This window comes from Hylaeus volcanicus, unplaced genomic scaffold, assembly GCF_026283585.1.
Source record: "Hylaeus volcanicus isolate JK05 unplaced genomic scaffold, UHH_iyHylVolc1.0_haploid 12183, whole genome shotgun sequence".
In the NCBI taxonomy this organism is placed as follows: Eukaryota; Metazoa; Arthropoda; class Insecta; order Hymenoptera; family Colletidae; genus Hylaeus; species Hylaeus volcanicus.
Genome location: NW_026533134.1, coordinates 278103 through 296059, shown reverse-complemented (window position 1 = coordinate 296059; position 17957 = coordinate 278103). Strand labels below are relative to the sequence as shown.

Sequence of the window (17957 nt, the reverse complement as noted above, 5' to 3'; positions counted from 1 at the left end):
TCCAATAGCTAGGCGCAGTGCCCGCCTCTCTCGCGAGAAGGCCGGGCACTCCTCCAGCAAGTGCTGCGCGGAGTTCAGCTCCGCGCCGCACTGGTGGCACGCGGGCGACCCCTCCGCCCCCACCTTGTGCAGGTACTCACCGAAACAACCATGTCCGGTGAGCACCTGCGTGAGCCGGTAGGTGAGTCGCCCGTGTCGGCGGTCCAGCCAAGCATGTGCGATGACCGGTCTGTGCTGACCTGGGCAGGCCAGCCGACCACCGGCTCGGGGCCAAAAAATGTGCCCCTCCACCGCCAAAGCAGAGGAGGAGGGCTCGCGTGACGACCCCGAGTTCTGGCGAGTCTACGCCGGTCAATCGACCGGCGGCAGATGTGCCGGCGCTGGCGCCGTCTGAGGCACTGCGGGCGAGATCGCCCTCTGCGATGGAGGGAGGATCCGGCCTGGGGGAGGCCATGGACATGGCCTAAAGTTCATGCCCCCGGTCCGGATCCTCCAAGCCAACCTCAACCACTCGGCCAGGGCGCAGGACTTATTTATCCACTGCCTGGCCGAGTTAGGTGTGGGGTTGGCGGTCGCCGCGGAGCCATACCGCGTCGCCGATCGCCCGAACTGGGTGGCCGACGCGTTGGGCTCCGTGGTGATAGTTGGCAGCGACATCGCGGCCCTCCGCGTGTTCGCCCGCGGCGACGGGTTCGTCGGGGCGGAGTGCGGCGGCCTGGCCCTGATCGGGGTCTACGCCCCTCCGAGTGCCCCCCTCGCGGCGTTCGAGTGGCTGCTGGACGGGATCCGGGACGCATTGTCCCGCTCTCCAGTAGCCGGAACGCTCGTGCTGGGCGACTTCAACGCCAAGTCCACGGCGTGGGGTGGCCCGGCAACGGACGCGAGGTGTCGGGCGGTGCTGGAGTGGGCGGCGAGCGCGGACCTCCGGCTGCTTAACCGGGGGTCCGTGAGCACGTGCGTGCGGTGGCAGGGCGAGTCAATCGTCGACTTGTCGTGGGCGACGCCTGCCGCCTCGCGTCTCGTGTCGGGATGGGAGGTAGCGGAGGAGGTGGAGTCCCTTAGTGACCACCTCTACATCCTTATGGATGTCTCCGCTGCCCCTCAGTACCATCCCGCTCGCGGACCCGCGCCGGGCCGACCGCTGCGCAGATGGGCGCTGAAGCGCTTGGAGAAGGACGCCCTGATGGCGGCCGCCCTCGCCGCGTCCTGGCCGGATGCCCCGGCTGGACCGGTCGCGGACGTCGATCGAGAAGCTGACTGGTTTCGGGAGTCATTGACGGCGGCGTGCGACGCCGCCATGCCCCGAGCCAAGAAGCTACCGAGGCGGGCCGCATACTGGTGGAGCGACGAGATTGCCCCGTTGCGTGCTACATGCAGCGCGGCGCGACGTCGCTTCACGAGGGCCCGCCGGAGACGGAACCGCGACCCGGCGAGGGAGGCGGCGCTGTATGAGGTCTACCGAGAGGCCACGGTGGACCTCCAGCGCGCCATCAGGAGGGCCAAGGCGAGCGCCTGGGGAGAGCTCCTCGGGACTCTGGACAAGGATCCATGGGGGCGGCCCTACCGCATTGTGCTGGGCCGCATGCGCCCGGCCGCCCCCCCTGTCACGGAATCCCTCGACCCCCCCGTTCTGGAGCGTGTCGTGGATACCCTCTTTCCGGTAGATCCGGAGGAGGGTCCGCGGCCGCTCCTGCCAGCGGAGGCCAGTAACTGGTCCGCCGGCCTGGGGGTCACCGAGGGGGAGCTCGGGATGGCCGTCGGGCGAATGGTGGCCAGGAATACGGCACCAGGGCCCGACGGCATCCCTGGGCGGGCGCTCGCTTTGGCGCTGCGCGTCCTGGGTCCCAGGCTCAGGCGGCTGTTCGACGGCTGCCTAGAGTCGGGGCGGGTTCCGCTGGCCTGGAAGCAGGCCCGGATGGTCCTTATCCCGAAAAAGGGAAAGCCCGCGGATTCGCCCTCCGCGTATCGGCCGATCTGCCTCCTCGACGAGGCGGGCAAGCTCTTCGAGCGTGTGCTCGCTGCCCGCCTGTCGGGGGGCCTGTCCGACGGGAGTATGCAGTTGGCTGACTGCCAATACGGTTTCCGCGGGGGCCGGTCGACGCTTGACGCGATCGACCATGTCCATGCCCTCGCGGACCGGGCGGTCTCCCTGGGCGGGGTGGCGTTGGCGATTAGTCTCGACATCGCCAACGCATTTAACACCCTGCCCTGGGGCACGATCCGGGAGGCGCCCCGAGAACACGGAGTGCCTCCATATCTACGGGTCGTGTTAGCCGACTACATGTCGGACAGGTGGATCGAGTACCCTGGCAGAGGCGGGGAGCCGATGCGTCGGAGGGTCAGCCGAGGCGTGCCCCAGGGGTCCGTTTTAGGACCCCTGTTATGGAACTTTGGGTACGACTCGGTGTTGCGCGGGCTCCTCCCACCCGGTGTCTTTGTGGTCTGCTACGCAGACGACACATTGATCATCGCGGTGGGTCGGGATGGGACCAGGGTCCACAGGCTGGCGGAACTAGCGGCCGCGATCGTGGTCGCGAGGATCCAGGCTCTGGGGCTTCGGATCTCGCCGCAAAAGACGGAGGTAGTCATGTTTCATGGGCTACCTCTGACGCGGCGGGTTCCCCAGACCTGGATCCGCGTGGGTGATGCGGCTGTCCGGGTCGAGGGCCGGATGAAGTATCTGGGCCTCGACCTGGACAGCCGGTGGCGCTGGGAGGGGCATTTCGACCGCCTGGTCGCCCGAATTGAGGCGGTGACGACCCTGTTGGGTCGTCTCCTGCCCAATCTCGGGGGGCCGGAAGAGAGGGTCCGCCGCCTCTACCTGGGGGTCGTGCGATCCATGGCCCTATACGGGTCACCCGTATGGGCGCGCGACCTGGTGGCCTGCCGTCGTGGGCGGCACCTGCTGCGCCGCGTGCAGCGGCATATGGCCATCAGGATCGCGCGCGGGTATCGCACGATCTCCCACGAGGCGGCGGCCGTCCTGGCGAGGGTCGTCCCCTTTGATTTTCAGGCGGAGGCACACGCCGATACACGTCGGCGTGTGCAAAATCTCCGCCGGAACGGGGGCGATCCGCAGGACGAGGCGGTTGAAGCCTACCGGCGCCAAAGGTGGCAGCTGGCTAGCGAAAAGTGGCGGCGCCAGCTCCTGGAGAGCGGCGCCGCCCGAAAGAGGACGGTAGCGGCGGTCCTGCCGAGGTTCGATGCTTGGCTGGACCGCCGACACGGGCGACTCACCTACCGGCTCACGCAGGTGCTCACCGGACATGGTTGTTTCGGTGAGTACCTGCACAAGGTGGGGGCGGAGGGGTCGCCCGCGTGCCACCAGTGCGGCGCGGAGCTAGACTCCGCGCAGCACTTGCTGGAGGAGTGGCCGGCCTTCTCGTGAGAGAGGCGGGCACTCCGCCTAGCTATTGGAGGGGACCTCTCACTCCCGGCCGTCGTTTCGGCCATGGTCGAGAGCGAGAGGTCCTGGAACGCGGTGTCCTCCTTCTGCGAGACTACTGTCTCGCGGAAGGAGGATGACGAGCACAGAGAGGAGGAGGTTGAGGCGGGCCAGGCGACGGCGGCTAGCTGCCGCCCCTGCCGCAGGGGGGACTGGTCCCCCCCCGTAAACCCTCACCTCCTCCTGGCAGTCTGCCGCGTAGGGCGGCCCTGCACACGTAGCCGGCGGGCTCAAGCTTTGGGCTCGCCGGCTGCGAGCAGGGCCGCTGGGCATGGGGGGTGGTCGTCACCCGACGCCCCCCCCCCCCCCCCCCCACTCCTTTGGAACATGCCCGGCGCTTGCGCCGCAGGGGGCCGTTGGCCCCATCGCGGCATATTTCCCTGTGGGTCGGGGAACAGAATACGCCCACAGTAATCCCTGCTTGTCGTAAGAGGCGACTAAAAGGGACAGGCGAGACCTGGGGCTGTGGCACCCGCGGTCAGGTGGGGAGGTATTCACTCCCCACCGGAGATGGCACTCCACCCTTCGTTGGGGGGGAGAGGCGCGGGGAGGCACCGGTAGCGTTCGTACGAGATCCCGGTGCCCCTCCCCAATGTGCCGAGCCGGCCACCGTGAGGTTTTAGTGGGTATTCCCTTTGATGTCAAATCAAGGGGCGAGTCCCACACTACCCCCCCCCCATACGAGGGGGTGTGCGTAAATGCATTTCCTCACAAAAAAAAAAAAAAAAAAAAAGCTCCGTATGGGTCGGAATATGTAGTTCCAGAGCAGGTTCTGTCGGGTCCAATAGATCCAGCTAAGGTAATCGATCTATGTGTTGTCTGATTAGGTGAAATTTCTGTAATTAATGTGTTGCCAATTGTTAGCGTTCCGTCTTGATGCAGTCTGCGGCATGTTTCGCGACTCGTTTCATGTAAGTACTCGGCAAGCCCATTTTGTACAGCTGATAGGTGTGAATGCATTCCACAATAATTGACAATTCTATGTATATTAATTTGGCACTGTTGGATCTCTATATGTTCGTATTCAGCCAGTTGCAAGAGTTGGATGTACGTCGTAGTGATCGTGATTTCTGGTCCAGGAATTTTACATTCCTCGAGATCGAGTAATGACACTGTAGTATGTCCGTCCGTTGGTATCCATAGAACTGCTATGATGATGGCGAAGACGGCAATATTCATCTTTAGAAATAAATAAAATCTACTTCGCACGCTTACATTTGTTCATGTGAACTATTTTGATTTTGTTACCGATTTTTAATTTAATATTGGTCGGAGGCAACACGTCTAGAATTTGATAAGGACCGCTGTACTGGTTTTCCAGTTTACCGGTGGGTTCCTTGAGAAGGTATACCCAGTCGTCTGGTGCAAAGTTTTGTATGTTTAATCTAGAATCGTAATATCGTTTAGATTTTTCCTTGGTCCTTATTAAATTCTGGCGGGCCTGGGTTTGAATCTCGTTCAAGACATTGAAAAGGTCATTAAGATAGTCGATATATGTTAGAGCGTCGCGTTCGTCCAGATCAGGCTCGTCTGTTGGGACGCGTGCTGTACTTCCAAAGACTAATTCGTGTGGCGTATAGTTAGTTGCTTCATGTGTGCTGGTGTTGTATGATAGCATTGCTAAATCTAACCACGTGTCCCAGTCACGACCCTGGTCTGTTTGAACTTTAAGGTACTCTGCCAAAACGTGATGTGATCTTTCTAGTGATCCATTTGATTGTGGTCTATACGCGGTTGTTCTTAACTGTTTGATGTTAAATCTTTTGGCTACGCTTTTCATCACAGAAGATATTAAGTTGGCCCCTTGGTCGGTAAGAATAGCCTTAGGGGTTCCAAACACACATATTAATCTCTTTAATATCGAGTCGGCTATAGTTATCGCTTTAGTATCTCGTAATGGTACGGCTAATGAATATTTAGTGAGGAGATCTTGCATGGTTAATATATATACGTTTCCGTTAGTAGTGATTGGAAGTGGTCCCATTACATCTATAGCTACTTTATCGAAAGCACGCGCTGGCGTATCTGTAATTACCATTGGTTGGAGTTGGTTACCATTACTCTGGTTAGAGTTTTCGTCACTCCTTTATGACCATTTATAACTGAGTCGTGTACGTTCGCGATGATGGGTGATCGTTCTGCTATTGGAGGAACTGTAATTTCATTAGTACAATAGGTAACAGTAATTTTGTAGTCGTTAAATAATTCTTTTAAATTTTTGTCAAAGAAATGCCAGGAAAAGTCTCCTAACGGATCCGTTCTTTGCACTGAGAAACTACAGAGATTCAATTCATCCAATACAGATCGTATCATTTGTAAGCCTGCAAGAATTTGTGTTTTAGTGAGAGGAGCCGTGAGCCGTTCTTGGATAGGGATAGTAATCAAATATTTCTTATTTAACATTCGAACATTAGGAGAGTTTGGGATGATATCTGAAGGGTTGGGGAGCAGTCCTAATTTTTGTAACTCCTTAGCTCCGTTACATGTTGGTTGACCTTGATAGGTAATGAAAGTAACGATGTTGTCCTTCTGCAGTGTCAGCGGGTTTTTTGTTATATTAATACGGAGGAATTGGAACCTCGGCTCCTTGTCTATTATGTCTTCTTCCCCTTCAAGTTCATTTTCGGTTATGATTTCTTCTTCTTCGTTTTCTGATGAGGTGTATGAGCATTCAGAATCCGAATCTATTGCAGTTGGTATCGGCGATTGGTTGTAACTTTGATCCCTTGACGTAGACGGTTGGTTTTCCTTTTTTATGGGCAGTTCAATTGTTTTTCTTTCCTTTTCAGGGGGTTCTTTGGCGGTTGCAGATTCAAGACGTTTGCGTTTCTTAGTTAGTGGTTCTATTAAAGTGTCATAGTCTTCTGACGAAGAAGTGTTCAACGGTAGTATCTTCACTGTGTCGAGAGGATTGCGAGATAATGCATCTGCATTCAGGTTAGTAGTTCCCTGTTTATATATTATAACAAATTCGCACTCGGAGAGTTTCAACTTCCACTTCCAGATTCTTGAAGTTGGGTCTTTAATATTATTGAGCCACACCAAAGGCTTGTGATCTGTGAAAATTTTAAATTTTCGACCGTATAGATATGGTCTAAAGTGAGTGATGCAATATACTACAGCGAGGCATTCCTTTTCTATAGTACTAGATAGTTCTATAGTTCTATTTTTGTTCATGGGAATTTAATATGCGCGACGTATATGCTATAGGAAGGTCCTTTCCTATTTCTCCCTGACTAAGGATTCCCCCTATGGCATATCCCGAGGCATCCGTGGTTAATACAAATGGTTTGGTGAAATCAGGGAACTGTAATATCGGTTCTTCGCATAGAAATTTTTTTAGAATTTCGAAAGCCTCTTGTTGATCGGTATTCCAAATAAAAGGTTTATTTTTTTTCAACAAATCCGTGAGTGGTTTGGCGATTTTAGAATAATTCCTCACAAAACGTCTGTAATAACCTGTAAGTCCCAGAAATTATTTGACATTTTTTTGAGGTTTTCGGTGTTGGGAATTTCTTTACAGCTTCTAGTTTTCTAGGATCGGGTTGAACTCCGTTCTCACTTAATACGTGTCCTAAATACGCAACTTCTTTTCTCAGAAACTTGCACTTGTCTGGCTGCAATTTCACGTTTCTTTCCTTTAGTCTTTCCATCAATCTGGTGAATTTAGTTCAGTGTTCTACTAGTGAAGAGGCATAAATTACAAAATCGTCCATGTAAATGAACAGTTCCCATCCTTGTAAGCCGGATAATAGATTATTCATATATCGCTGAAATGTTGCAGGCGCGTTTTTTAGTCCAAATGGCATTCTAGTAAACTCGTAGTGCCCGTATGGCGTTGAGAAGGCGGTTTTTGGTGCGTCTGTTTCTTTCATTGGTATCTGGTGGAAACCGGATGCGAGGTCTAATATGCTGAAATATTTAGCTGATCCTACTTGATCTAGAATTTCTGTGATATTCGGTAAAGGGTAAGCATCGCCTATGGTTTTTTCGTTCAATTTTCGATAATCGATTACTACTCTCCATTTTTTATTTCCAGCCGAATCGGGTTTTTTTGGAACAATCCATATCGGAGAATTATATGGCGACATGGATGGTTTTATAATTCCATCCCTAAGGAGTTCGTCAATCTGTTTGTTGATTTCTTCTTTGTGTACAGGCGGAAATCTATATTGTTTCGAGTTAATGGGAATGTTATCTGTAGTCTCTATTCCATGAGCTATTCCTTTCGCGTGGGACAATGGTTCTCCCTTCAAGTGAAAACATTCTAAGTAGTTTTTTATGAGTTCGATGACGTGTTCCTTTTCTTCTGCGTTGAGGTGTTCTAACCTCAATTGATTAATAATTGTATTTATTCTTTCGATGCTTGCGTTGCACATGTTATCGTTTTTGGACCCAGTTTCTTTGGGTGTGGTGAAAGGTAATGATTGTACCACTGGTATTTCAATTTCACTGTCTCTTAATGAAGTGTTATAGCACATGGCCATTGCTCGGCCTTTATTATTAGTAATGGCGCATCGGCCTAGAAATATTCCCTTTCGTATGGTAGTTAATTCAACGTATCCCGTCTCATGATTGTCATGTGTAACAAATAAACATATTGGAGTTATAAATCTGGCTCGTACGATAAGTTTAGTAGGTTTGAAGAATGGAATTGTCCACTGATTCCATTTGAGAATCTGTTTGGCATAGTCTATTTTGGCTGAGTTACTGTTTAGAAATTCGGCTCCTAAGATCCCGTCGTTGAGAATATTAAAATCGTCGTTTATAACATAGAATGGGACTGAATACCCGTGCGTGTATAAGATTACTCGGCCTTGCGTTGGGGCTAACCCTCGCCCAATTCCTCTAAGGTTTGGACATACGCTGGTGTCAAGTTTTAGCGAAGAAGGAAACACCGATTTCTTTATTAAGTTCACTTCAGCTCCTGAGTCTATCATAAAAACACATTGGTTGCCAGAGTCATCGACGGTAAGTTTAATAGTGGGTACTGAGTTTTCATTATTAAATAGATTTATATTTCGAATAGGTCGTTCAATAGACCTTTCTCGTCTTCCAATTCGTATTCGTTGTTGTTCATAGCAGTTTCCGTCATTGAATTCGTTATCATGGTGTGTGTTTTTGGTTGTTAATGGGCCCTGCCCAGCGCGGTCCTAAGGCGGGCCGTTGGCTTTTCCCTGTTTAGTATAACCGATTCCCTTTTTATTGTTTTTTATTACTACTTCAATAGGAGATGTTCTTCCTTGATTATTTTTTCCTAATCCTTCGCCTGGTACATAACCCATGCTTGCCATGATGTTGCTTGCAATTGATTCCGTGGGGTCTCGCGTTACTGCAGGGGTAGGTTCCCTTTCCTTTTGACCTAAGAGGACGTTTCTATGTCCTGTGATTGTGTTGGGCGCTCCTCTGTTGCTATGTTCCCACGATCTGCACCCAGGATTGATCGAGGAACCATGTCGTTTCCCGACTGTTGATTAAAATTCCTTTCTATACAGAATTCCTCTTCATGACCGACTTTCTGACAATGCATGCACATTTGTTGTATGGTATTTACTCTTGTTTCCTGTGGTTTATTTTGGTTTCTTTCATACTCTTTACGAGCTTGCAACTTCCGACATTCTTCGATATTGTGACCCGGTTGCTTACAATAGCGACATTGATCATCAGGTGGTTTAGCGGGTAAATTTGGATGATTATTTGATTGTGTTTTTGCATTGAAATTATTGTTTCCCCTATAGTTATCTGTTTTATATTCCCTCACTCCCCTAAAGTCTCTATTATTGTTATTACCGTTGTAGTTGTAGGTATTATTACCGTAATTTTGGTTAGGACGAAATCTTTCTTGATAGTAGTTATCTGATCGGGACCTTTCTTGGCGATCAAATTGTCTCATTGGTGGTTGCTGTGGTCGATAATTCTGTTGTCTGTCAGCGTAGTCGTAATTTTTAAATCTAGGTCTAGAGTCATAGTTTGAATTATTCCCGCGTCGGAAACGAGATTGTTCGTCCATGATGTCAACGTGGAGACGGATTGTTTTTTCGATAGCGTCATCTAAATTTTGATATCCTTCTATGCGTAGTCTAGTTGCTCTTTCAGGTAGGAGGCCTTGGACGAAGGCTTCTAGTGTTTCCTTTTGTACTTCATGTTCTGTGCGTTCATCTAACATGCCGTACCTCTGCTGATCCCCGTCTAGGATTAGGTCTCTTAGCTCTTGGATTTTGATGGCGTAGTCTAGTACTGATTGGTGCGGAGCTTGAAACGATCGGCTTAATTCGCCTCTATAGAAATTCGCGCTTTTAACAGGTGAGAACAGTCGTCGTATCTTGTCACATAACTCGGTTACTGTTTTAAATTGCGATCTCTCGATTATTCTGTATACCGGACCTCGTAATTTATTAAGGATTGTTCTAATTAAGAGTGGCTCGTCGCCAGGAATCAAATAATCACGCGCGCGAAAACATGATTCACAAAACGGAATCACCATGGCTCTGGTGCCATCGAAATTTTGTATTCCATCTGCGGCTTCTTTGACTCGACGGTGTATACCAGATGAGTTGGAATTTAACGGCATAGGGACTGTTAAGTGCCCCTGAGAGTCTGCAGTGTCTTCGTAAGCGAGACTATCGTGGCTAGTTGAACGTTCTTGTGCGACAGGTCAATTTTTTAATTCCTTAATTTCGATAACTAATTGTGCTACTAATTTTAATTGGTCTTGTTCTTTTAGAATTTCAGTTTATTCTTGTAGAATGTTGGTTCTCTCTTGATCCATTCTAACTTGTCGCTCATGCATCTGTTTTTCTAAGTTAAGTCTGTCTGTTTCTATTTGCTTTTCCTGTCTTCGAACCCTTTCGTCCCGTTGTGCCAAAAGTTCTGCCATTCTTTCCAAATCATCTACCGTACAGTGTGCTGGAGTATTAGCACTAGAGCGTGTTTGTACGCCGTCTTTGGAACTCATTCTGAATTTATTTTAGTATAAGTTATTGTCTAATCCTAGGCAGAGATTAAGCGAATAATCAAAGCACGAGAAGTAATACAATATTAAACATCCGTTCGCCTTCGACATCGGCAGACGCCGAGTCAGCAATAGATGAGGCACGTTCAGTCTCCGCGGTCCAGCGCACACCGGATGCGGAGTCAGCAACGATAAGGCACGCCTCTCCGAGGCGTGAGACTCAAGAAAGCGCTGACCGAAAGATAAGCACCTGCGAGTGCCAAGCATAACGCGCATGCGTCAACCAGCGATAAACACGAGCCCTGCGCGGCTCCGACAGACCAGTCTTCAGTTCAGTTCAGTTAGTCTCTCATCGTACACAGCTCAGTCCGCACAGTCAGTTAAAGCAGTTAGTCGGTATACACGCTTCATTCATTTCGTTCGTTCTACCAGCGTCCGTGCGAGTCAGACGCCCGCAGTTCACGCTTTATACTTCTTTTGTGAATCGTTATTGTTCATCGTTCCGACGCATCGTACGTCTTCTTATTATTTTAATTGTCATAATTCTTGCGCATCGTACGCCCCTTTATTAGTTTATTTAACGATTAAATAAAGTGTTTTTACTTGTTACCTCATTATTGTGCGCGTTTTATTAACGATCCTTCAGACCCAGATCTGCTTTAGACTAATTTAAATTACTTCTTTGATTACGGTAGCACTCGATTCCAGTGTTGTCGCGCTCTTACCAAGGAGCGAAGACTCAGAGGAACGACATTTGATCTCTCCAATACCATCTCGAGATTTGACTTTTCTTCTTTCATCACCAGGGTCGCTTGACAGCACTCGATATGGAAGCAGAGGTATAGATCGTGTGATATTTATTTTCAAACGTCATTCACGGGCTTTCCATTTTTCGCTTCATAGCTTGGGTTGCTACTTAACACTCGGCCTTGTTGTGTTTAATGCCAATCCCGTCCGATTTTAACTATTCTTGCTCTATAATATATTTCAAATAGAACAATAAGCAGAATCTTCCACGGTCCCGCACGTGTCGTCCGAACAGGAGGAGTCGTCGCGGAGGAATCAAGAAACATCAAAAGAAGGAGCTCGCGAAATATCTACATAAATTATACGACGATTTAGCTTCTCGCGTCAAAGCATTACAAGTCGCGCTCGCCCTATATCGGGAACCTCTCGTTCACCCGTCTAATCCCGGAATCGTGGTTAACCGACCGTCATCGCCTATCGATTCAGAGGCTTCTACATTTATTCTCGACGATCCGTCAAACTTCGACGAGATCCCAGTCATAGACCTGACTGAGGACGGCGACGAGCATTCTTACCTGGAAACCATTGACACAACCACGGCTCCTAAGGTAAACGATCATTTTGAAATTCCGGCATATCTCTTAAGGACATACGTTAATAATTACGGGGACATTCTAAATAATTCAATATCAGCGCCCATATACGAGTGGTGTGAAAATCTTTATTTTTATAATAATTAATTACAAATAAATTCTTATTATTGCCTTTAAACTCCCAATATCGACTGCTACGCCTGTAGGGACGTGTATTCGTCCGCCAGGCCTCTAGACAGTTGGCGAACCCACTTTTTCGCGTCTTGACGCGGGTCTTCCTGTCGCACAGCTTCGGCATTTTGATCTGAAACAAGACGTGACAGATGTAATCTAAAATGTGTTCGTTAGATCCCATGTAAATGTTTGCTAGTTCACCGCGGTATTGGTCTGCGTTCCTGCTAGGACCAAATACGTCTTTTAATCGATTACAAAGCGTTGTAACGTCGTCTATCGGTTCGTGCTCTATTGCTGTCGCGTCGCGTCCACGTAATCTCGTTATTATTAACCGCGTTAATGTTCGTTCGGCAGAAGGGGGAACGATGTCGCGTGCGCGTCGACAAATACGCGAGAATTGTAAAATTGGAAGATTACTTCCGTCGAACGCAGGAATCGTTTGCATGGCCTCTTTTAGAGTGTATTCCCATGGCTCGTTTATAGGTACTGTCGATGCAGTGGATATTGACGTTGACGCTGAAGCCATCGCGGGGGCTTGATCGCGGCGCGTTGCTTCTAATTCTCTTTGTAGGTTTTCCTTTTCGCGGCGTTCATTTTCTAACATTGATCGTTCGCGATCTAATGCTTTGGCTTCTTCGCGAAGTCTTTTCTCGCGGTCGCCTAGCTGTTTTTGAAGAGCGCGGAGCTCATGTTCGCTTAGTACGTCACTCGCGGCGGTTTTTGGCGCGGAACGGAGCTCGTGGCCCGAAGTGGACATGGTGGAAAAATTTATTTAAAGGAGTGCTATATATATATATGAAAACACAAAAATTTATTTAAAGATTACCAAATTCAAATTCAAATTCACACCATTCGTATACCTTCCGTGGTATTGTGCGCGGTACCTTATTTCTAATTTGTTCGAGGAGTATATCGTGCGGAATATACTCATGCGAGTGCACTTTAATTGCGTACGTTGTGTCTATTTCCTCGATCGGATCGCTAAATATAGGGATTTCGTCAATCGGTTCACGATAGGGGATCGTTTCCGTGTCACTGTCGTCGCACAAATCTATCACTTCCACGTCGGGTGGATTTTCGCAATTCGTTTCGCGTAATGTTTCTATGTTCGTAATGATAGGCACTGTGAATTCTGGCGTTGGCTCTGTTACATTCGTAGTAATTCGTCCGTATTTGGCTTTTCTAACTTTTGACGTTTAGCCTGTACCTTCTTGCCAGCTTGGCAACCTCGTTTTCGTTTTTGACGATTCTAATTTTTGAAAAAGAAAATTTAGTGATTGTAAAAAAAAATTTGCTCGTCTTTTGCCTTAGTTGCAGCTTTTAGTGAATGGCAGCTTGAGTAAGCGCTATTCACTTTAGCGCGGTTAGACAAGAGACGTAGTAATTGATTTTAACTGTCAAACCACACTATACCTCTGTTTCTACAGCCATGGCGAAACGCAGCTCGTAAAGCGCAGTTTCCAGCGCAGAAATTCAGTTTCGTGCGGGAATTGAATTTACTTTTAAAGTTCTTTCTCTTGCTTCGACTCGTTCTGTTGGAGTGCTCGATTCGGACTGGGCCGTTGCGCGGCTGTGCTGACGCGTGACGCTTGGACGCGTGGAGAGGGTACGTAGCGCGGAGGGGGAAGTTGCGCGCGCAGCGGTCGACTACCTGTGGTCGGTCGCAGCGGAGTCGCTTCGGTGAGCGAGTTTTGGAAAAACAAAGTAATAAAATGTGACTCCTCGTTTCGCGTAAACACGATGAGTCACCTTGTTATTCGGAATAGATATTTCGGCAAAACAACGTAATAAACTTGTTACTGTAATACTGTCACCAAATTCGTTATTGGTATGGGAATCTCGTCACTTGGAATAAAGACACACGGTGATTGAATATATCCCACCGCTGCCACCAAATTTGTTACGTCCCAGGGTACCCGACGCGTAATAGCGTAGTTATGGTCCTCACCTGGTCGTTATTGTTGATCAATCTTTTAGGCCACGCGGTACTTACGCCCGTCGTCTGCCTGGGATCCGTGTGTATGCGTCCTCGTGACAGAGATGGTCGTCCAGGTATCCCTGGCTTCGCAGCGCCTTGCGAGGGTCGTCTGGGTGACCTCCTTGATGATCGTGGTCAATGGGCGACACGTCGATGGTCGCGAGTTTCCACACGATCGCGATATCGGATTCTACCGACTTGGCAATGCACGCCGGTGCGTGCAGTTCTCTAATTATTTTCCGTAGATGATAACGACGGCCTCCGTGTCGCGTACGTCCCGTGAGCTAATATCTCGCCAAGTACGCAAAGCACCCCGTGCGGCTGATTCGTGTACCTCTGAGTACGCGTAGGCGTGGCCACTCAATTATGCAGTAAGTAGATCCCGTGCGGCTGATTCGCGCACCTCTGAATCAAGCGTAATTGAGGGAATTATTCTAACGAGCTCGTTGAGACGCGAGGAAGAATAATTAATGAGAGAATTCAAACTGAATTGAATAACACTTTTATTTAATAATAAAAATATACTTTATGTTCTAATGCGTAGCGAACCCTGAGTATCGGCGAAGAACGTGACGACAAGGTCGGGCGTTCGTAGCCGTCGACGATACCGGGCGATTGAGCGCTGTGTTACAATTTCAGAGGGTTTATATATCGTTCGGAAGTGGTCACGTGATGTTTTTCTTACAGGAGGTTTCTTAGAAGTATTAACTTATAGTTATCTGAGTTTCGGCGATGGTATAATTATCGGAGGATGTTATTCTTAAAGTTATCGGCGGATGTGTACATAAGATATTCGGCGGATGTTGATATGCGATTACTGAGAATGTTGTTCTAAAGATTACGGCGAAGTTAGTCTGGCGATTAAGATGGAATGTTATTCTAGAGATTAAGATACGGAGCTTATTCACACGTCGTAGTCTTATTGTATTTATACATCTTATTACTATCCTTTTCTTAACTATCTCTTATCTCTGTCTATCTTATCTATAACTTACTTGCTAATTCCAACGTGGGACCCTTGGTCCGACGTAACACTATTAACTGTCAACTCGGAAATCGCATAAATAATTTAACATCAATTAATTATTGTTTAAACGTTTAAATAATTAAAATCGGTCATGGGCTAAGGGCCGAATGTAACACCTCATACAAACATCAAAATCGCCTAAATTTGTATACAAAATCGTTAATAAACAATTGCGTTAAACCTAGGGTTAAACAAATAGGAAATTTGTTAACTAATAAGAAAACGCCTAATTATCAGCATATACGCGGCACAGCTTCGCCTCAATATTAATAATTAAGCGCCTGAGATCATTAATAATTGTTTACAACAATCACATGAACTATTATTTTAATAAATGAGAAATTTATTGAATAAATCCAAAAGGTAAAATCAAACTTAATTCTTGATTTCCATTCCTACGCTAAGGCGTCTAATTGTTGTTAACAATTGTTAACAACAACCTACATACATTATTTTCGACAGAAGTGAAGCCTGTCAAGTAATGCTGTCACGTCCCGAATTGAATCAGTGAACTAATTCAGTCAGCACGGCCAACGTGTTCGATTTTCGCGTATTTAGGGCATACGCGGGGCCTTCTGCCTTGCTAACTCGACTATTTTCCTCTATAAGAATATGAGGGATTTATTAATACACTTACCTTATAGTGGACTTGCAGGTGATGGAGCGCGTGGATCTCCAACCACGTACGATGTAGGAAGACTGCGGGCCGTCGAGAAATCGCTTCTGAATTCGATTAATTGCCAACGAGGGCGGATGACTTCCTTCAAGAACACGACGTCGTCATTGCAGTGGAGGAATGGCCAGGAGTTTCCACGAATAAGGCAGCGACGAGTGTTTCGTAGGCTCTCCCCAATGAAACTGTGTCAGGAAACGGCTCTACGCGGTACGATAGATGATTCGCCGGTTCATTGGATAGGATTCGCGGTAACGCGGGATCTATTCCTAAGTTTTCCTGATAAAAACCCGGAGTATTTAATGTTGCGAAAACACGTCGAAGTTGGGCGCGACGTCCCTTACGATGGTTAAATTTGGTCATTACCTAATTAATTTCAATTCCAAACTATTAAAATGACACTTTCGATGTATCTTGGATGCGATGCGGGCGACTTAGCTGCCTTGAACGTAATTAAAATGAGATTGACATCCGTATCTCGTTTGTTATTCCAGAAAAATCAGCATCTACGGCAGGTGTAAGCCTGAAGAATGCTAATTTATTCCTTCATATATACGAGTTCCGTGCGCGTTTCTATCCGAAGGATCTACGGCCGATTTGTTCCAGAACTATACGTAAATCCCCGGCAGGTGTAAGCCTGAAGGATCCAGCACGTTCCTTCACAATATTCTTACTCTTTTCTGCTCGACAGCAGAAAAATATTAAAGTACAAAGATTTGCGACAGATGGTACGGGGAACTCTATTCGCAGAGACTCCTGTGCACAACGAAAACTTAGAAACTCCTAATTTCGAACTTCGAAAATATATTCGCTAAAATGTCGGAGACGATGTGTTCGCTACGAACGCTCGGAGAGGACTGACTAATTCATCGTGTGAATTTAGCACGTAAGATTTTGTTCCTTTGTTCTTGATAGCTTCGCGCGGAATGTTTAGTCTCGCGCGCTATCAAGATGTTTTGGGTCTCGGTCCCTTATCTATCTCGCTCGAGAATTGTTTCAGTTGGTGCCTTCATAGTTGTCCGCTTTCTTTAAACCTAATTCACAATGTTTTCGCTTTGAATATTAATAATTGTTGTCGCTTAATTATTAATATTGTTTACTGAAGTCAACGTCTCAGCATGAGTATGGAGACGAATTTTTGGGTTGGTACTAGTACTTTTAACGCATACATCATCACTAAATAGCAAATTTCACATTTGCATAAATAATAATAAATGTATTATTGTTAACTATACTAATCCTGAGTTAACATAGGTACTGAGTGTGGGAGCATGAGGCCGGACGCACGCTCTCCTGGCACTGGGGCAGTTGGTCGAGGTCACTACGCCTCTTCCACAAACCCCCAGGTCCGGTCAAAAACCACGACCTAGCTGATGTTCCCTTATACCAGGGAGGCGCTTCGGCGTCCCCCTGGGCGGGGAATTTCGGCGAAGTCGGCGGGCTGCGCTCGGTCAAGTCCACTCACCGCGCCTCCTCGTGGTGCTCCTGGGCCTCCGCTTCAGGAGTCGGCGATCGCTTGCGAGAACCGACTTGCTGGATGCGGAGGGCGAACGCGGTGAGATGGCAACATGACGGATTTATTGCTGACGACACCTCAAGTGAGAGGGAGTTCAGGGTACGGTGCCCACCCGCAATGGGGCACCCTATGACATGAGTAATGGAACTGAATGGAATGAACGTCTACGGTGCAGGGGGCTTCGGATCCCCCAGTACCGGCGCATCGGTGGTGGCTGACCGGGCCACCGGTGCGTCGTTATCCGACGACCGGGACGTGCGCGGGGTGGACCCCATGGCCCCCGCACGTAACACTGCTACAGGGAAGAGTACCGAAGCGACGAACGCGGTCCCCGGGCCTGTACGTGGACAGGGCTACGCCGGCACTGAAGCCGGCGATAATCAGCGTCGAGCGCGTGGACGCGGTTGCGGGTAAGTTTTGGCGGCGGGTGTCTGATTCCGCCTCGCTACCCCTTAGCGGCGAGGACTCGGATGGCTCATCGGTAGCGTCGCCCCGCACCACGCGCTCCGCGAGGGCACTCAAGCGGGGATGCCCCCCTTCCACGGGGGAGTATGTTGGCCTGACGATGGCAAAAAAAAGGCCATAGAGGCTGCATTAAAGGGGTACGAGATGGATCGAGAGCGGGCGGCCATGGATCCGTCCATCAGGGCACCGCCCGTCTCCCGGAGTAGTAAACCCCTTCCGCGGGAGGAGGAGCTCGCGAAGGAGATGAGACTGGCCCCTACGCCTGACCTCGGAGCGGTAATATTTGACCACGTAGGGGTCATCGAGAAGGTGGCCAGTCAGTCAAACAACCTCAAGGGGACGTTCGTGCGCCTGCTCCGCGAGGCGGCGTTGTTTATCAAACACGCC

At 49.0% G+C, this 17957-nt stretch overlaps 1 protein-coding gene across 1 annotated transcript; it reads left to right on the top strand.

Moving 5' to 3' along the window:
• The first annotated feature begins 472 nt into the window (after positions 1 to 472).
• LOC128882784 (uncharacterized) lies at positions 473 to 4552 on the top strand. Its single transcript, XM_054134524.1, has 2 exons — positions 473 to 1260; positions 4474 to 4552. The coding sequence occupies exons 1-2, from the start codon at positions 473 to 475 to the stop codon at positions 4550 to 4552; spliced, it is 867 nt and encodes a 288-aa protein (XP_053990499.1).
• The last annotated feature ends 13405 nt before the right edge of the window (positions 4553 to 17957 follow it).

Coding starts and splice junctions, on each gene's coding strand:
- LOC128882784 (XM_054134524.1), top strand. CDS start 473: ATGCCCCCGGTCCGGATCCTCCAAGCCAACCTCAACCACTCGGCCAGG. Junction 1,261..4,473: donor GTCGATCGAGAAGCTGACTG/GTTTCGGGAGTC, acceptor GTTCGTATTCAG/CCAGTTGCAAGAGTTGGATG.